General features: G+C 48.4%; 1 protein-coding gene and 1 pseudogene across 4 annotated transcripts in view; both read right to left on the bottom strand.

Moving 5' to 3' along the window:
- The window catches only part of ACOT11 (acyl-CoA thioesterase 11), a 63,330-nt gene extending 49,211 nt beyond the window's left edge, over positions 1 to 14,119 (bottom strand). For 3 of the 4 annotated variants that reach the window (XM_035251598.3, XM_002750891.7, XM_078331951.1), the window contains exon 1: positions 8,005 to 8,092. In XM_035251598.3, the coding sequence (XP_035107489.1) occupies positions 8,005 to 8,037 (33 nt within the window). In that variant the 5' untranslated portion in view covers positions 8,038 to 8,092. Of the gene's footprint in view, positions 1 to 8,004; positions 8,093 to 13,942 lie in introns of those variants that run through there. The other variant, XM_078331949.1, reaches the window with a different exon arrangement.
- A 4,554-nt stretch (positions 14,120 to 18,673) lies between these two features.
- Positions 18,674 to 19,695, bottom strand: LOC118143238 (heterogeneous nuclear ribonucleoprotein A1-like; annotated as a pseudogene).
- Between the last annotated feature and the right edge of the window lie 1,004 nt (positions 19,696 to 20,699).

The following is a 20,699-nucleotide window of genomic DNA, read 5'->3' as shown; positions in this document are numbered from 1 at the left end:
CATTGTTGGTTTGAATACCTTCTCCCTATCTCTCCTGCACTAGCTGTCAGCTCCAGGAGACAGGCTGCATTGCAGGCCACAGCACACCCAGCACCTGCTACCTGTTAATCCCCCAGGACAGTGAGTACCTATGGAGGGAACAAGTGAAGTGCGTACCACATCCTGAGGAAGCATCATTAACTCTAGGGACAGGCAAGATGAGGACTCAAAGGGAAAATGATAGCTGAGCTGGGTTTTGAAGGATGAAGAAGAGTCCTCCACTGAACAGGGAAAAGTTGAAACCTTTTCATGTAAGATCTGGAATAAAACGAAGTGCCCACTTTCACCAATTATAACCAACATAGTACTGGAAGTCCTAGCCAGAGCAATCAGGCAAGAGAGAAATGAAGGGCATCCAAATTGGAAAGAAGGAAGTCAAATTGTCCCTGTTTGCAGATGTCATAATCCTATATTTAGAAAACCCTAAAGACTCCATTAAAACTAGTAGGAAAAAAAACTGGTAGGAATAATAAATTCAGTAAAGTCGCAGGATACAAAATCAACATACAAAAGTCAGTAGTCTTTCCATATACTAATAGCAAATTATCTGAAAAAGAAATCTGGAAAGCAATCCCATTTACAATAGCTATCAAAAAAATAAAATATCTGAGAATAAATTTAACCAAGGAGGTTAAAAGCCAGGAGTGGTGGCTCATGCCTGTAATTCCAGCTACTCAGAAGGCTGAGGTGGGAGGATTGCTTGAGCCCAAGCTTTTGCAACGGGCCTGGGCAACATAGCAAGACTCTATTAAAAAAACAAACAAACAAATTTTCAGTGTGTACATGGGTAAATAAAAAGTAAATTAAAAACATTTTTTTTAATTAAAAAAAATAGCCAGGTATGGTAGCACATGCCTGTAGTCTCAGTCTACTCATTCTACTTGGGAGGCTGAGGTGGAAGGATCGTTTGAGCCCAGGAATTCACAGCTGCAGTGAGCTATGATCGTACCACTGCACTCCAACCTGGACAACAGAGGGAAATACTGTCTCTTACAAAATAAATAAAGGAGATAAAAGATCTCTACGATGAAGGCCAGGTGCGATGGCTCCCCTCTGTAATCCCAGAACTTTGGGAGGCTGAAGTGAGTAGATCACCTGAGGTCAGGAGCTCAAGACCAGCCTGGCTAACATGGTGAAATTCTCTCTACCAAAAATACAAAAATTAGCCAGGTGTGGTGGCATATACCTGTAATCTCAGCTATTCAGGGGGCTGAGGCAGGAGAAGCACTTGAACCCAGAAAGCAGAGGTTGCAGTGAGCTGAACCAAGATCGCACCACTGCACTCCAGCCTGGGCGACACAGTGAGACTTAGTCTCAAAAAAAAAAAAAGATCTCTACAACAAAAACTATAAAACATTAATGAAAGAAATTGAAGAGGATATAAATGAAAAGATCCCATGTTCATGGGATCAGAAGAATTAATGTTAAAATATCCATACTACTCAAAGTGATCTACAGATTCAATGTAATCCCTATCAAAGTGCCAAAGACATTCTTCACAGAAATTTTTTTAAAAAGCCTAAAATTCACATGGAACCATGAAAGACCACAAATTGTCAAAGCAATCTTGAGCAAAAAGAACAGAGCCAAAGGGTCATACTACCTGATTTCAAAATATACTACAAAGCTATATTAATTGAAACAGTATGGTATTGGGATAAAAACAAACAATAAATCAATGGAACAGAATAGAGAGCTCCAAAATAAATCTACACATTTACAGCCAACTGATTTTTAACAAAGGTGCCACAACACACATTAGGGAAAGGACAGTCTATTCAGTAATTGATGTTGGGAAAACTGGATACCCACGTATAAAAAAACGAAATTAGACCCTTATCTCTCACTGTATACAAAAATCAACTCAAAAGGAATTAAAGACTTAAATGTAAGACCCCAAACTATGAAATGCTGGAAGAAAACATAGGGGAAACACTTCATGACATTGTGCTAGGTAAGAATTTTTGGATAAGGGCTCAAAAGCACAGGCAACAAAAGCAAAAATAGATGTAATTTTTATTTTTTTTTTGAGACGAAGTTTCACTCATGTTGCCCAGGCTGGAGTGCAATGGTGCGATATTGGCTCACCAAAACCTCTGCTTCCCAGGTTCTCCTGCCTCAGCCTCCCAAGTAGCTGGGATTATAGGCATGCGTCACCATGCCCAGCTAATTTCGTATTTTTAGTAGAGACAGGGTTTCTCCATATTGGTCAGGTTGGTCTCGAACTCCCGACCTCAGGTGATCCACCCACCTCAGCCTCCCAAAGTGCTGGGATTACAGGCATGAGCCACTGCACCCAGCCAACGTGATTTCTTTATACTAAAGCACTTCTGCACAGCAAAGGAAACAATCAACAGAGTTAAGACACCACCTACGGAGTGGGAGAAAATATTTGCAAATTATACATCTGACAAGGGGTTAACACCCAAAATATACAAAAAACTAAAACAACTCAATAGCAAAAATAAATAAATAAAACTGGCAAAAGACCTGAATAGGCATTTCTCAAAAGAAGATATACAAATGTCCGACAGGTATATGAAAAAAGTGCTCAACATCGCTAATCCTCATGGAAATGCAAATCAAAACAACAATGAAATAGCACCTCCCACCTGTCAGAACGGCTACCATCAGACAATATGTGTTGGCAAGGGCTTGGGGAAAAGGCAACCCTTTAACACTGTTGATGGGAATGTAAATTGGTACAGTCATTATGGAAAACAGTATGGAGGTTCCTCAAAAAAATAAAAATAGAATTATGATCCAGCAGTCAGTCCCATGACTGGGTATACATCCAAAGGAAATGAAGTCAGTATGTTGATGAGATACCTGCACTCCCATGTTTAATGCAGCACTCTTCACCCTAGCCAAAATATGGAACCAACTAAGTGTCCATCAATGGATGAATGGATTTTTTAAATGTGGTACAAAACCAGTTGTGGGGGCTCAAACCTGCAATCGTAGCACTTTGGGAAACCAAGGGGAGAAGATAGCTTGAGGCCAGGAGTTCAAGATCAGCCTGGTCAACAGAGAAGAACCCATCTCTACAAAAACTTAAAAAAAAAAAAAAAAGCTGGGCACAGTGGTGCACACCTCTAACTCCCAGCTACTCAGGTGGCTGAGGCAGGAGGCTTTCCTGAGCCCAGGTGTTCAAGGCTACGGTGAGCCATAATTGCACCCCTGTACTCCAGCCTGGGTGACAGAGCAGGACTCCATCTCAAAAAAAAAAAAATAGTGTCTATAGACTATGGAATACTATTCAGCCATAAAAATAAAATAAAATCCTGCCATTTGCAACAAAATGGATGAACCTGGAGTATGTAATGGTGGCTTTTTGTTTGTTTGTTTTCTTTTGTCTTTGTTTTTGTTTTTGTGTGTGACAGGGTCTGGCTCTTTTGCCCAGGCTGGAATGCAGGAACTTCAGCTCACAGCAGCCTCCACCCCCCAGGCTCAAGCCATCCTCCCACCTTAGCCTCCCAAGTAGCTGGGACTACAAGCCCATGCCACCACACCCAGCAATTTTAGTGCTTTTTTTTTGTATAGGTGAGGTTTTGCCATGTTACCCAGGCTGGCCTCGAAGTCCTGAGCTCAAGCGATCCGCCCATTTCAGCCTCTCAAAGTACTGGGATTATGGGCATGAGCCATCGCCCCTGGAGTATGTTATGTTAAATGAAATAAGGCCCAGGCACAGAAAGACAAATACCACATGACCTCACTCAGATGTGAGTCTTAAAAAGTTGACTTCATGGAAATAGAGTATAATGCAGCCTTCAGAGGCAGGGGTTGTTAGGGGGGATGGAGAGATCTCGGTCAGAGGATGCGTAATTACAGATAGGAGCAATAAATTTCAAGAGACCTATTATACAGTAAGGGGATGTAGTTCAGACAATATATTGTATTCTTGAAAATGCAGAGTAGCTGTTCCGCACCATCACCAAGAAAATGGAAACCATGTGAGGGAATTCATTTGTTAATTAGTTAGAGTTAATCCTAACATAATGTATACATACTTCAAAACATCATGTTGTACATGATAAAAACAGAGAATGTTATCCACCCATTTAGAAAAAGAAATTTTTTTTTGAGACAGAATCTTGCTCCATCACCCAGGCTGGAGGGCAGTGGTGCGATCTTGGCTCACTGCAACCTCCGCCTCCCAGGTTTAAGCAAGCACATCCGGCTTATTTTTGTATTTTTAGTCGAGACAAGGTTTCTCCATGTTGGCCAGGCTGGTCTCAAACTCCTGACCTCAAATAATCCACGTGCCTCAGCCTCCTGACATGCTGGAATTATAGGCATGAGCCACCATGCCAGGCCCATTTAAAATTTTTTTGATGGGATAATCATTCCTTTATGCTATGCATGTTAAAATAAAATTTTGGAGAGGAAAAAAAAAAGAGTCCTCCAGATAGATTAAGAGTGGGCAGGGTGAGGTGGCTCACACCTGTAATCCCAACACTTTGGGAGGCTGAGGCTGGTGGGTCACCTGAGGTCAGGAGTTTGAGACCAGCCTGGCCAACACGGTGAAACCCCATCTATACTAAATATATAAAAATTAGCCGGGTGTGGTGGCGGGCACCTCTGATCCCAGCTACTCAGGAGGCTGAGGCAAGAGAATCACTTGAATCGGGGCAGCCGAGGCTGCAGTGAGCGAAGATCATACCACTGCACTCCAGCCTGGGCAACAGAGTAAGACTCTGTCTCAAAACAAAACAAAACAGCCCCATCACCATTTCTGGAGTAAAAAAGCTTCTCAGTCCCACTGAGAGCCGACCTGGGCCAGGCTAGACCCGAGGCTGGGCGGAGTTTCCAGACTTCCCAGGACCCCTGCTCACCTCCCACGAGGGCACCAGTGGATCCCTGCTAGCTCAGGAATGTGAGACTCAGTGTCCAGTATAGACTGACATCTTGGATGGGGAAGGAGAAGAGCTCTCCACTGGGAGAGACAAGGATTGAAGCGGGAGAGGGAAGCCTTTCTGGCACTGTCAGACTGGAACTCAGCAGTTCTCCCGGCCCCAAGCATGGCAGAAGCTGGTCACTTCATTCAGTCGCCCACTCACTTGCTGGGTATCCAGGGGCAAGTAGGAGCCAGAGTCCTTGGATCCCAAAGCTGACTCTGTCTACAGTGCCACAAGACACTGAAAAGGGCCCCCAACCACGCAAAGTGGAGCTTGTAGATAATCTAAGACCCCTTTTTCTGTTCCCAGTTTAGTCTCTATTAAAGACAGTTTGGTAGGGTTTGTTTTGTTTTTTGGGGTTTTTGTTGTTTTGAGACCACTCTGTTGCCCAGGCTGGAGTGCAGTGCACCATCTCGGCTCACTGCAACCTCCGCCTCCTGGGTTCAAGCAATTCTCCTGCCTCAGCATCCCAAGTGGCTGGGATGACAGGCATGCACCACCATGCCCGGATAATTTTTGTATTTTTGATAGAGAGGGGGTTTCACCATGTCGGCCAGGCTGGTCTCGAACTGCTGGCCTCACAAAGTGCTGGGATTACAGGCATCAGGCACCAAGCCAAGCTTGGTGGGGTTTTTTTGTTTGTTTTTGTTTTGAGACAAGGTCTCACTCTGTCATCCAGGCTAGAGTGCAGTGACACAATCTTGGCTTACTGCAGCCTCCATCTCTCAGGTGGGCTCAAGTGATCCTCCCACCTCAGCCTTCCAAGTAGCTGGGTCCGCAGGCACACACCACCATGCGCAGCTAATTTTTTTTTTTTTTTTTTTTGGTAGAATCAGGATTTCACCATGTTGGCCAGGCTGGTCTCAAACTCCTGAGCTCAAGTGATCCACCCGCCTCAGCGTCCCAAAGTGCTGGGATGACAGGTGTGAGCCACCATGCCTGGCCAGGGATTGTTTGTTTGCTTGCTTGCTTTTCACTAAAAACAGTTTTGGTGCCAAGCCAAAAAGCATTCTCAAACCCTCTTGTATTTCAGAAGAACTAAGGAATTCAAGAGAAATCCAAAGAGATCCGCCGTCCAGGCAATGTGCAGAGGTGGCAATCAAGGCCAGAGTGTTCTTGCTGACGGGAGGCCACCTGTGTCCTCCAGGGCCCAACATCTACTCCCAACACCCACTTCCACCCCCAGACTCAACAGAGCAGGGCAAGGAAGCCGAATGCCTGCTGGGCTCAGAGTCTGGCTATGTGGTTGGAGTTCCACATCTGCACCTTCATCTGGCTGAGCCTCCGGTTCCTTAAAAGCTCAGACCCTGTGGCCAGACTGCTGAGTTCAAATCCCAGCTCTGCCACTTCCTACCAGTGTAAGCTTGAGCAAGTCACTTGCCCTCTGTGAGATTCCTAATCTGAGATACAGGGATGATAACTGTATCTACCTCATGGAGAACTGAGTGAATGTATGCAAAGAGCGTGGCATGGTGCCTAGCATGGTCAGAGCTATGTAAAGATGTGTTACAACTGTTATCTGTAAAACGGTGTTAATGATATGACCCTCCCCCAGCGCCTTGCCCCCAGTTACTAATGAGGGTTAATGGGGAAAAAGTCATAAAGGGTTAAATATAACGGGGCACAAGAGAATATACGAGCAGCCCCACCCACCTGGGAGTCATGCTGCCCTGTGCTCAGGTGACAAGAGCAAGGGGCCCTGCTATGCAGATCCCACTCTTGGCCTCGATGCTGAAAAGCTGCCTGTCCCCATTCATTCATTAAGCATTCCCTGGCCTCTGGCCGCACCAGTCCCTGTGCTGGGTATACCAAGAGCAGCCTCGTGTTGCTCCCTGGCTGGTGGGAGGGATGTATGTGCCAGTCTAGCACACGATCCAGTGTGAAAAGAGGCTAACACAGTGCCATGAGAAATCTGGGAAGGACTTCCAGAGGAGGCAGTGCCTGAGCTGAGACCTGATGGCTCAGAAGGCACTTGCCGGGGAGACAAGTGTGGGGAGGTGCAGGAAGGCTGTGGGTAACTGGCAGAAGACACAGCAAGTACAACAGCTCGGAGGAGAGAACAAAGGTGGAACACAGAGGAGCTCATGATGGCTGAGGCAGAGGCAGCAGAGGGATGGGGATGGTGGAAGGAAAAGGGAGGCGTGGGCAGGGGCCAGAGTGCCAACAAGGATGTGAAAGTCATCTTCGGGTAGCTGTCTGAGCAGGTGAGGAATCAGCACATATACCTTTTAGAAGCATCCCTCCAGTGTGGAGAGCGGACTCAAGGGGGCTGGACATGGGATGGGGAAACCAGAGGATGCTGAGTTGAGCAGTGGCTGTGCAGACGGAGGGAGAGGAAGGATAAGACATTTATTTGTTCCCACCCCTTTAATAAAAGGCTTTTCCTGAAAACATCCTCAGAGGTCAGCCACACTACACCTATTACAACCTCTGCCAGTCTGTCCCGAGCCCATCTCCCTTGGCCCCTGCCAGGCACTGCTGAGTTCTTGGGTCTCAACACCTAATCTCAGCTCCAAAGTGCAGGGAAAAGTTCTTTTCAAGGTCACCTTGCAGGACAGCTTTCCCAGCCCTCATGTGATCCCGTGCTTGCTCTCCCAAAGAAGTTCCGCTCCCCAAAAACGCCCGTCTCGCCCCACCACACATACTCACACACACACCTCACACCCTGTCACTCCCACCAGCTCTGGCTTTGGGCTCCTGAGCATTGAGCATGAAGCACCGCAAGGCCAGGGAGCTCAGACGTCCCCCAGAAACATGCACAGAACTCTGCAGGGAGAAACATACGCCCGCCGGATAGAATTCCAAAGGCCAACACTTGCTGAAGGTGATTCAACTCAACACAGCCAGCCCTCGAGGGATCTGACAGCCCGTGGGGCTTGTTTGGGGATGGCTGCTGATAATAAAGCAGCCCAGGGGCTCTGCAATTTCTCCTTCCAAAGAGAGCTAGAAAATGGCCCGTGGAGAGTGTGAGGAGATGCAGAGTGTCTGAGTTAAAATGGAAACGTCAATCTCTTTCTGGGTGCCGGGCCTCCAGAGCCCTCCCGCTGCCCCAGCCCACCCTCCATACCCGTCGTAGGTGATTTCCAACATTCTGGATCATCGCACCAGGCAGACAGGGAAAGCAGCGCCCTCTCGAAGACACACGCTGGTCACCTGAGTAACAGCCAGGACTGGCTCCAAATAAAGCCTGTGGGCCTCTCCTGCTCCTCCTCCTCAGCTCCTGCCCGCCCTCCAGAGCCAGCTGTTATCACCCTGCTCCCGCCTCTCTTCAGACTGCCCTCTGCCCCCCTTCTCCTAGGAGCCCTGCACAGAAAGCTCCAGTGCCCGCCTAGCGGAGAGGAAGGACGGGGCTGCCAGCTAGGCCACAGCCACGTCAACGGGCCTGTGCCCGCCCACTGGGCACCCAGCCCCAGCCAAACTCCAGGCACCCCAATCCCAGAGCCCATCATCCTGCCAACAGTGTCTCTTGGTTCTTCGATCATTTCCAGGGAAGAGGGCTGGGGGGGTCCAGGTCCCCGATCCCAGCCAGCTGACATGCAAAATAGGCAAAACAGTCATGAGGCTTCCATCCATCCACAAGGGGTTAGCTGGAAGGTGGCAGGAGGCCAAGAGCTGCCAGCAACCTCCCAGAGAGATGCCAGACCCCCCTGCTAGGACTCTTCACCCCTGGGAGCACTGCCCACCAGCTCCTCAGCAACAGGCCACAGGCATCCGGCAGTTGCTGGTGTGGGACAGGTCATGCCCCTCACTTCCTTTAAATAGACAGTGCGACTTTAAAGGCACTTTAAAGTGGCACCTGCCAAATTCCCCCTGATGGCCACGCAGTCTTCAGCCCCTTGGGGCACCCACTCCAGCTTCTCGCCAGCCACCACCAACTGAGAGACCACCAGGGTTTTTTCTTCTCCCTCTGCCTTCTGCCCAGAGGCTTGATCAGGAGGTCTTGACACTCACATTGGACTTAGGACAGGACAGTGAGTGCTTGGTGGCTACGGAAAGCAGGAGGGTGGGGGGGGCGGGCGGGGAAAGGGTTCAGGCATGGAGGCCGGGATGGACAACTAGATGGAAAATAATAGCATGCACCCCATAATAACCAAGCATCTGTAGTGTGCCAGGCCTTGGGCTGGTCCTCCTCCAACCCCACAGGGAAGATTCCTTAGGAAGGGTAGGTGGCATGCCCCAGGTGGCACAGCCAGTGAGCGCACAGCCCAGCTAGGACAGGCCAGCCAGGTTCCGAGGCCACGGCCATCCCTCCATCCTCAGGGCCTCTTGCTCATTCGCCTCAGATCTAATCATGCTTCCCCCGGGCCTGTCTTGCCTAAAAGGCCTGGGTTCTCCTTTCACTAATGTACCACATGACTCTAGACAAGTTCCCTTCTTTCTCTGGGCCTCCCTGCTCCACCAGTCAAGGACTCCAGTCATGTCCATCCCCAAGAGCTCAGGCCTTGCCCTCAGACAGCTTGTCAGTGGTCAGCCATTCTGTGTCTACAAATCAGAAATTAAAGTCACACCTTAAATTAAAGTCACAGGATGGCCCATGGATGGCTCTAAGGATTGGGGCAATCCTGGAGGCTTCCTGGAGGAGGTAGTGCTAGAGCTGGCCTGAAGATTGAATGGGCTTGGATAGACTGAGAAAAGGGGCGAGGTGGAAGGCCTGACAGGCACAGAACAGGAGGCAGTCACAGGCCATGAGGAGCATCATCCTGCAGGAAAGCTGGGAACCTCTCATGGAGGGCTCGAATGCCAGACACGGGGGTTTAGGCATCTAGGAGCCTCTGAGAACGACAGCATGATGGGCACCCTCGATGATGAAAGCCATGTGAGGTGGACAGGACAGGTGTCGTGGGACTTCCCTGGATGGTAAGGAAGCTAGCCCAAAGAGGGGCAGCTCACTTTACTGGGTACCAGGATAACTTGACAGGCAGCCAGGGAATTTCAGAATCCTCCCTATGCAGAAGGAGGAATGAAAACCCAGAGGGCTCCTGGCCCCCAAGCCTACCCTCTCTCCAGACAACTACAGTGTCCCAGACTCACTGGATTCGGTTCACCCCAGCATCTTACAGATGGCTAAACTGAGGCCCAGAGGAACGTGAACCTCCCAAAGACACAGTGAGGAAGCTGGCTAGAATCACACTCCTGACCTCAAGTCCAGAGTCCTGTCCACCCCACACACAGCAAGGTATGAAATGAGACAGACTTCAGTTAGACTTATGAGAGGACTTCCAGAAAGGCTGAATCAATCTTAGTGTCAGGAACAAGCAGCAGAGAGCTAGATCTTTCAACAGGGCCCCCTCCAGCCCGCAAAGGCCCCTCTCCTCTGCGCTGTCCATTACAGAGCTGGCTCCTGTGTCGCCACAACTGCTCTGTGCAGTCTGTCACTCCAGTGAATGTCCCCAAGGGTGTCTGCTTCCCCCTTCCAATTTACCCAGGAGCCTCCCACAGGCTTGGAACACATCTTACTCATCTCTGTGCCCCTTCCCCTCCACCCTGCAGACTTGGACCCTATGTGCAGGAAGCATGAAACACACACGGCTGGATCCCAGTCCTGGAACGGTGGATCTAGAAGAGGTCTGTGGGCCGGGCGCAGTGGCTCAAGCCTGTAATCCCAGCGCTTTGGGAGGCCAAGGCGGGTGGATCATGAGGTCAAGAGATCGAGACCATCCTGGTCAACATGGTGAAACCCCGTCTCTACTAAAAATACAAAAAATTAGCTGGGCATGGTGGCGCCTGCCTGTAATCCCAGCTACTCGTGAGGCTGAGGCAGGAGAATTGCCTGAATCCAGGAGGCAGAGGTTGCAGTGAGCCAAGATCACACCATTGCACTCCAGCCTGGGCAACAAGAGCGAAACTCCGTCTCAAAAAAAAAAAGAAGAGGTCTGTGGTTCTCAAACTTCAGCCTGCACCAGCATCACCTGGAGGGCTTATTAAAATACAGATTGCTGGGGGCCTTGTCCCCAGAGTTTTTGATTCCGTAGAACTGAAGTAGCACCCAAGAATTTGCATTTCTAACAAGACCCCAGAAGATGCCAATGCCACTGGTCCAGGGACTGCACTTGGGAGAACCAGGAAGCTAGGTCACCCTCCCATTTCACACTTGGGGAGAATGAGGCCCAGAGATTTTGGGTTTTTTTCTTTTTTTTTTAACAGTCTTACTCTGTCACCCAGGCTAGAGTGCAGTGGCTCAATCTTGGCTCACTGCAACCTCACCTTCCGGTTCAAGCCATCCTCCTGCCTCAGGCTCCTTATTAGCTGGGGTAACAGGCATGTGCCACCATGCCTAGCTAATTTTTGTTTTTTAATATTTTTTGGCAGAGACGAGGTTTCACCACGCTTGCCAGGCTGTTCTCGAACTCATGACCTCAAGTGATTCACCCTCGTCGGCCTCCCAAAGTGCTGGGATTACAGGCGTGAGCCACCGCACCAGCCAAGGTCCAGAGATTTTAAAGGCAGCACTTGACAGTATGTCACTGTCATTATCGTAGTCACTGTCATTATAACCCTGTCATTATGGCCCTTTCCAATCCCCAGCACTGTGCAAGCACAGCATGTACATTACTGCCTTTGGGCTTCACCCTAAAAGGAAGATACTATGATTATTATTGTCCTGTAGAGGAACAAATGGAGGCAAAAGTATTAAGTCATTTGTCCAAAGTCACATAGTTGGGAAGGGAACATCGGGATTTGAACCCTGATCTAAGTCCAAAGCCCACAGGTTTAACCACAACCTTCCACAACCTGCTTACAGCTTATGCTGACCAGCCAAAAAAATTCTCTAGGGGCTCTGAAAACCTGCAGGCTCATCTCTAATGTGAGGGGAGCTTGTGGTGCCTTTCAGCCCAAAGGCCCAGTCCCTGAGTGGGCCTCTGGGGAGTCTCCCATGTAGAGAAAGCCTGCCTCTTCACACCTGTGAACCCAGAGGACTTTTCTCTTTCAAACACTCATTTTCCCAAACTACAACCTTCTTCACCTGGCCCCATGGATCAGGCCTTTCTGGCTGGAGGTCAAACATCTGCATCAATTCTTCCATGTCCCAACTCTACGTCCCCACTCAGTGAAATGCTCCCTATTTATATTCCACAGTGATTCTGGGTTGTCACTGTCAGGCATGGGGTTGTCTCTCCCACTAGACTGGGAGTTCACATGAGCAGGGACCTCTTATGAGTCATCTGAGTCCCCAGCACAGGGCCTCCCCAGAGGAAGAGTTTATGACTAAGTGAAGAATGAATGTATGAGTCTAAGGGCAAAAGAAGAAATAAATGAGTGAATAAATAACCAAACTCCAAGGAATTCCCTCTGCTGGGTCTTTGGCCTTCCCAGACAGGACCACAGACTCTCTGGGGAGGAGGGACTTCTGACACCATCTACACCAACTTCCACTTGTGGTAGTGTCCTAGCCGAAATCCTACATGGGCCAGAACCTACAGCTCCACACATACACACACCTAAGAGCCAGAAGGGTCTTGCCATGATCGTGGCTCTGGGCTGCTCAGAACAAGGCTGCTCCTCTCTCCAGTCCTCCACTCAGCCCTGGCCTCCCTGTCCAGACTTCTTTCTTCTGATCCCCTCATGCCATGAATAGAACTGCCCACTGCTCCTTCACACCCCTGGAGGGCACTTTGTTTCTGCTGTTCCCCCCACCCGGATGCCCTTTTAATAAGTCTATATCCAAACCCTGCCAGCCATCAAGTGCCAACTCAAATGCCACTGCCTCCAGGAAGCCTTCTAAGCCCCTCCTAAGTGGAATTACATTCTCCCTCTACATGCCCCAACGCCTGTGTGTGCGCGTGCACACACACATACACAGAAACACACACACACACTTCACAGCCCTTTCTCAGTGCATTTTCTCTTATACTGGACTGATTTGTGCTAATTTCCCCGTTTTGACCTTGAGCTAGCTGGCATCAGGGATCAGGGATGGGACTGACTCATCAGAGTATCCTGGTCCCCTTCCCCAAACACTCAGGGCCTTGAATATAGATGCTCAGTAAGTGTCCAGAAAATGAATGAAAGCATAATTAACTGCAAAAGAATGGAAGAATGTATGAGTGAGTGAGTGGAAGTAAAGGCATGCGTAAATGCACACTCAAATAAATGAGTGCATGCAAGAACGTCCTCATCCCCTCCTGTTCTCCAAACCAAAAACTCCCAGTTACTCCTGGGAGGAATACGCCTTCTAGGGGCACCTTAGGCATGGCAAGACAGAATAAAGGAAGTTGTGGGATAAATGCGGGGGAGGAGGTCGAAGGAAGGACCGGGGAAGGGGTTAGTGATAACAGCACTAACTTTGAGGAAGTGGAGGTGACCTGACTTCAAAGCCTGGCGCTCCTCAGGTCGCATTTCTTTATGGAGAAGCTGGGGCTAGGAGAGCAGTGAGAAGCCGAGAGAGGGGGAAAGAAGTATCCAGAGGAAAGAAAGCCTGGTGGGTCGGAGGGCGGGAACGCCAAGTCCCAGAGGCCAGATTCAGGATGGATGAGCAGGCTGTGGGCCCAGCCCTGAACTCATCCTGTCTAGGGGCCTCAGATATGCCCTCCCTCTCCCTCTCTCACCACCTCCTCCTATGGAGGCTGGAACCCCCTCGCTGGCCCAGCTGGCCGTCTGGACCCAGCCAGACTTCCCGGATTTGGCCCTGGCTCTCGAATGGCTCACATCACGGGCTGGCGTTCCTCCCAGCAGCCCCGTCCCCAAGTGACTCAGCACTGGCTGCACCCTCGGGCCTCTGAGTCCTGCGCCCCCAGGCCCTCTCCCGGGCCCGCCACAGCCGCGCCCCGCGCCGGGTGACCCCAGCCCGCTCCGACCGTAGTGAGAGACCCGCCCACCCCAGCGTACATCCCAAGGTGCCTCATGCCCCAGCCTGCAAGCAAGACAGTGCGAGGCGGCACCTGGCTGTCGGGAGGCCAGCGCCGGGGTACAGGCTGATCTTCCCTGGCCGCGTGCTGAAGCTGAGGAGGAGCCCAGCCCAGGAAACGTGGCCCTTCCCCGGCGGGGGGCGGGGAAGGGGCTCTTACCTAAAGGTTGGGAGGCTCCGCCCCGGCGGCGTGCAGAGCGGAGGCCGGGGGAGCCTGCTGGGGTCGTCCGAGGAGCGAGTCCGCGGAGCCAGTCCGCGGGGAGGGGCTCAGGAACAGGCCTCCAGGTCCCGAATCCCAGCCGGGGGCGGGAGGCGGCGGGCAGGGCTGAAGAGAGGCGTGGGAGGAGGAGGCAAGGGAGAGTTCCTGGACGGCTCTGCCCCTCCCTGCCCCTCCCCGGCGCGGGTGCGGCGCTCGGGCTGCCCAACCTGCACATCAAACGGGCCCGGGCCCCGCCGGCGCCAGACTCCCCGCCCGCAAGGCGTCAATCCCCGGGCACTGGGCTTCCTGGAGGCAGTGGCATTTGAGTTGGCCTTGATGGCTAGCAGGGTTTGAAGGGCATCCGGGTTGGGGGAACAGCAGAAACAAAGTGCACTCCAGGGGTGTTAGGGAGCAGTGGGCAGTTCTATTCATGACAGGCCGAAACCGGGCGGCCGCACCAGGTAGGGTTCGGTCGGAGTCCCCGTGAGCAGCCTCCTGTGATGCGGAGCCGGCCACTCAGCTTTCCACTGGGGTATTTGCTATTTGTTCACACCTTGACTGAGCAGCTACTACGTGCCAGACCCTGCACTGTGTCCTGGAATGAGGTTCTGAACAGGACCCACTGTCCTTGCCCTCATGGGTATTGATAGAAAGAAAAAAAAAAGTGGATAATTTTGCACAGCACAAAGCAAATGCATACCACCCATGATGTCGTCACTCAAAGAGAAGTTAGACTAGAGCTGGCAGATGCAGACGCGGTTGGTAAGAGATGGTGGTACCCCTCCTTCCCCGCGCCCCCCTTATGTATTGTTACGTAAGAGATTATATGAAATCTACAATATGTGATCACCGGCTCAGAGGAGCCGCGCAGAAAAACGTCCATCAGTGTTCATGTTTGGGATTTAGGCTTAGCTGGCAAACTTAGAAGGAGCCTGACAAAACACAGCGGTGGTCGCTTCTAAGAAGGAAGGGAATCCCCAGAGGAGGAGGCACTTGGCAGGAGGAGTGCATCCCACACTCCAGGACCAGGAAGCCGGAGGAGGCTAGACATTCCGGGCACCCACAGAGGCGGGCACCTGAACTCGGTCTGCCCCAGCCACTCTGGGAGGAAAAGGACAATTTATGTACAAAGAGAGCAGCTGTGTTGAGCTTGGCCACCTTGGGGCCCAAGCAGCCTCCTATAGAGGGCCTCTGAGTAAAACAAAAACTGGGCCTTGCCCTTGTCACTTGCTTCCGCCATGCTCTGAGAGCACAGTAAGGGTTCAGTGGCAGGGCAGAATGATGAACACCACGTGCGTGCATGGGACTTTGGCAGCAGCCTGGATGGCCACTCCAGCAGTCTCTTGCTCATCACTGTTGGAGCCTCATCTCGACAGAAGCCCCAGGTGCCAGCAACAGCAAAGGACATCTGAGATCACCTTCCAAGTGCAAGTAGGCACATGTGGGAACACCCAGAAACATATGGGGCAGGTGGACTGTGCTGAGAAGGAGAATTCCCACACTGGTAAGATTAATCTGATCTGCATAAACCACAGTTTAATTTTAATGCACCGCTCTAATCAAGTGGTGAATCCTGAAGATACTCAGATTATCTTTTTGTTTTAAGTAACTATATTGGATATACTGTTTTGTAATCTGCTTTTTTTTCCTCAATGATCAAATATATATATATATATTTTATATTATATAATATATATATATATATTTTTTTTTTAGAGTCAGAGTCTCACTGTCACCCAGGCTGGAGTGCAGTGGCACGACCTCAGCTCACTGAAAGCTCCGCCTCCCGGGTTTAAGCAATTCTCCTGCCTCAGCCTTCTGAGTAGCTGGGATTACAGGCATCACCACCACACCCAGCTAATTTTTATATTTTTAGTAGAGACAGGGTTTCACCATGTTGATCAGGCTGGTCTTGAACTCCCAAATTCAGGTGATCCGCCTGCCTCGGCCTCCCAAAGTGCTGGGATTATAGGCGTGAGCCACCACGCCCAGCAATGATCAAATATTAAAAAGTATCTTTTCATGGTTTTCATTTATTTTATTTTATTTTTATTTATTTATTTGTTTAGAGACAGGGTTTCACCATATTGGTCAGGCTGGTCTTGAACTCCTGACCTCAGGTGATCTGCCCACCTCAGCCTCCCAAAGTGCTGGGATTACAGCCGTGAGCCACCACGCCTGGCCTTTTTTTTTTTTTTTTTAAGAGACGGGGTCTCGCTATGTTGCCCAGGCTGGAGTGCAGTGGCTATTCACAGGCATGATCCGACTACTGAGCAGTGCAGGAGCTTTGACCTGCTCCATTTCCCACCTGGGCTCCATTTCACCCCTGCTTAGGCAACCTGGTGGTCCCCCGCTCCCAGAAGTCACCATATTGATGCTAAACTTAGTGCAGACACCCAATCAGCATAGCACACTACAGCCCAGAACTCCTAGATTCAAGCGATCCTCCAGCCTCAGCCTCCTGAGTAGCTGGGACCACAGGGACACTCCACTGTGCCTGGCTCTTTTATTTTTTTAATCGTAGAGATGGGATCTAGGCATCTGTCCAGGCTGGACTTGAACTCCTGGCCTCAAGTGATTCTTCCTCTTCAGCCTCCTAAAGTGCTGGGATTACAGGCATGAACCACAGTCCTGAACCTTTCCATGATTTTTATTGCAGCACAGTAGTTCCTTGCATGGATCTACTCTATTTAGCCAATTTATTTCCTTTTGTTTTGTTTTTGTTTTTGTTTTGTTTTGTTTGAGGAGTCTCACTCTGTCACCTAGGCTGGAGTGCAATGGTACGATCTCGGCTCACTGCAACCTCTGCCACCCAGGTTCAAGCAATTCTCCTGCCTCAGCCTCCTGAGTAGCTGGGACTACAGGCAAACGCCACCATGCCCGGCTAATTTTTGTATTTTTAGTAGAGACAGGATTTCACCATGATGGTCAGAATGGTCTCGATCTCCTGACCTGGGGATCCACCCACCTCAGCCTCCCAAATGTGTAGGATTACCACCTTGAGCCACTATGCCCAGCCATTTTTTTGTAATAGCTTTATTGAGATATAATGCATAAACAACTGCACATATTTAAAGTATGCAATTCAATGAGTTTTTATATACATACATAATATATACATATTATGCATATAAGCAACATATATACACATATACATATGTGTTTGTGTGTGTGTGTATACCTCCAGCATCTTGTTCATCACCACTTCAAGGTAATGTACATATTCATCACCCCCAAAGCTTCCTGGTGGTCCTACACCGCCCACTCCCGCACATCCCCAGGCAAACAATAATTTGCCTTCTGTCCCTAGAGTAGTTTTCATTTTCTAGAATTCTATATAAATGGAATCATACAGTATGTATTATTTTTGTCTGCCTTTGTTCATGCAGCATAATTATTTTGCAATTCCTGTGTATTGTTGCGAATATCAGTAATTTATTCTCTTTTATTATTGCTGAGCAGAATGCCATGGTATGAATATAACAAAATTTGCTTATCCATTCTCCTATTGATGATGAATTTTTGGTTGTTTCTAGTTTCTGGCTATCATACAAATAAAACTGGCATGAACATTTGTGATCAAATCTGTATGTAGACATATACTTTTATTTGTCTTAAATGCCTAATAGTGTCCTGTAGTCCCAGCTACTCAGATGACTGAGGTGCAAGGACTGCTTAGGCGCAGGAACTCAAGTCTTTTGACTATTACTCAATTGAGTAATAGACTCAATTGCTTGGGTCTGTTTTTGGACTCTGTACTTTGTTCTGTTTATCTATATGTCTATCATTTAGTTTTGTTTCATTTTGAGATGGAGTCTCACTGTGTTACCCAGGCTGGTGTGTAGTGGTGCAGTCTCGGCTCACTGCAACCTCTGCCTCCTAGGTTCAAGCCATCCTGGTGCCTCAGCCTCCCATGTAGCTGGTACTTCAGGTGCGCGCCACCACGCCTGGCTAAGGTTTTCATGTTTTTAGTAATGACGGGATTTTACTATGTTGGCCAGGCTGGTCTCAAACTCCCAACCTCAGGTGATCCATCCACTTCATCCTCCCAAACTGCTGAGATTACAGGAATGAGCCACCTCTCCTGGCCCTATATGTCTGTCTTTAAGCCAATACTACCATTGCTCCAATTACTGTAACATCTTGAAATCAAGTAGTGTAGGTCCTCCAACTTTGTTTTTCTTTTTCAAAGTTGTTTTGACTATTCTGAGTCCTTTGTATTTTATTTAAAGTTTAGAATCAGCTTATCCATTTCTTTTTTAAAAGCCTGCTTGGATTTTGGTTGTGATTATGTCGAATCTATAGGTTAATTTGGAGAGAACTGAGATTAATAATTTTGATTCATGAACATGGTATATCCCTATTTAGATTTTCTTTAATTTATCTCTCCAATGTATTGTAATTTCAAGCTACAGGCCTTGCATTTTTTAAAGATGGATCATGATCAGACTAGTCCATTTAGCAATCAATAAATCAACAGCATTGTTGCAAAAAAAATCTACATTAAAAACCTTTGTTGGAATGCTTTACGCCTTTCACAGAACAGGAACTAAAATAACCTGTTATACAATTAGTCACAAATACAGTCCTCAAGTTTTTCACCCATACACATGAATATTGTCTAAACCATGTCTTCTTGGTTGCAGCTAGGCCCTGCCACCACTGTGTTTGGCTGAGTTCACAAATCTGTTGTAAAGTGTAGCTTCCCTGTCCCTTCTCTGGCTCTCCTCTCCTGCTAAGCCTTCTTTCCTGTCAGTAATTAAAATCTGCCACTGGCATAGCTACTGTTGCTACTGGAACTGTATTAGCCACCTAAGTTTCTTGGTTTGGCAAAATATTGGCCTCCACCACCATAAGGGCCAGAGCTTCTGCCTCCAAAGTTTTCTCCCTTCATGGGTCCAAAATCTGAAGACTGATTGTTGTAATTGCCAGAATTACCATAGCTTCCACCACCTCCAAAATTGCTTCCATCATTACCAAATCTATTAGAGCCATCCCCACTGCCACTATATCCACCATCATCCTGGCTGCCACAAAAGCCACCATGACCACTAAAGTTTCTCCCATGACCAAAGTTGTCATTTCCACCAAAACCACATCTACAACCATCATCAAAATTTCCAGAGCCACTTTGACTTCTCTGGCTGGATGAAGCACTAGCCATCTCCTGCTTTGCCAGGGCTTTCCTAACTTCACAGCTGTGGCCATTCACAGTGTATTTCTGAATGACAGTTTTATCCACAGTCATGAGCATCAAAGGTTACAAAGGCAAAGCCCCTTTTCTTGCCAATGCCTTGGTCAGTCATGATTGCAATCACTTCCATTTTTCCATACTGTTCAAAATAATCTCTTAGGTGATGTTCTTCAGTGCCTTCTTTAAAACCACCAACAAATATCTTTTTCACAGTTAAGTGGGCACCTGGTCTTTGAGAATCTCCTCTTAAGACAGCTCTCTTTGTTTCCACAGCTCTTCCATCTGCCTTGTGTGGCCTTGCATTCATGGCTGTCTCTACGTCCTTCACAGTGGCATAGGTGACAAACCCGAGGCCTCTGGAGCACTTGGCGTTTGGATCTCTCATGACCACACAGTCCGCGAGCGTTCCCCATTGCTCAAGATGGCTCCTCAGGCTCTCATCAGTTGTTTCAAAGCTCAACCATCCGGTGAAGAGTTTCTGCAGCTGCTTGGGCTCCTTAGGAGATTCTGACTTTGACATGATGGCAGGGGGAAGAGAGACTTTAATGATCCCGGTCTTGCATCTCTTCTGGCAAATTTATCACTAAGTATTACCCATATTAATACTATCATAAATGTACTTTTAACATTTCAAACAGAAGGTTGTAAGCATACAGAAATACAATTGATTTTTGTATGTTGAGTATATGTTTTGAAATCTACAAACTCACATACTTTTAGCAGTATTTTGTAGATTCCTTAGAATTTTCTTTATAGATGATTATGTTGTCTACAAACACAGTTTACCTCATTTCCAATCTGTGTGCCTTTATTTTTATTCATTTGTTTATTTTTAGATTTCTCCCAATTTAGGAATATTTGATTTATCCTGTACAGATTAACTCCCTTCTTCTTTTATTCTGGATTTCATTATCACCGTTCCACAGCATGACGACACACTCCAGCATGTGACACTGAACAGAGGTGGAAAAAGCAAGACGTCCTTGCATTGTTCCTGATCTAAGAGAGAAGGGCATTCAGCCTTTCATCAGTAAGCATAACATTAGAGGTGTTTTTGTAGAAGTGCTTTATCAGGTTGCAGAAGTTCCCTTCCTTCTATTCCTAGTTTGCTGCAAGTTTTTGTCATGAATAGATATTGGATTTCACCAAATGCTTGCATGTATCTATTGAGATAACCGCATAGTTTATCCTTTTCGTCAATTAACATGGTAAATTACATTGAATAATTTTCAAATGTTAAACTAACCTTGGCTGGGCACCATAGCTCACGCCTGCAGTCCTAGCACTTTGGGAGGCTGAGGTGGGTGAATCATAAAGGTCAGGAGTTCGAGACCAGCCTGGCCAACATGGCAAAACCCCTTCTCTGCTAAAAATATGAAAATTATCTGGGTGTGGTGGTGGGCACCTGTAATCTCAGCTACTCAGGAGGTTGAGGCAGAAGAATCGTTTGAACCTGGGAGTTGGAGGTTGCAGTGAGCCGAGATCGCTCCACTGCACTCCAGCCTGGGTAACAAGAGCAAGACT

This window comes from Callithrix jacchus, chromosome 7 (assembly GCF_049354715.1).
Source record: "Callithrix jacchus isolate 240 chromosome 7, calJac240_pri, whole genome shotgun sequence".
Taxonomy (NCBI): Eukaryota; Metazoa; Chordata; class Mammalia; order Primates; family Cebidae; genus Callithrix; species Callithrix jacchus.
Note: the sequence above shows the minus strand (reverse complement) of the source record. Positions and strands in the feature narration are given on the sequence as shown.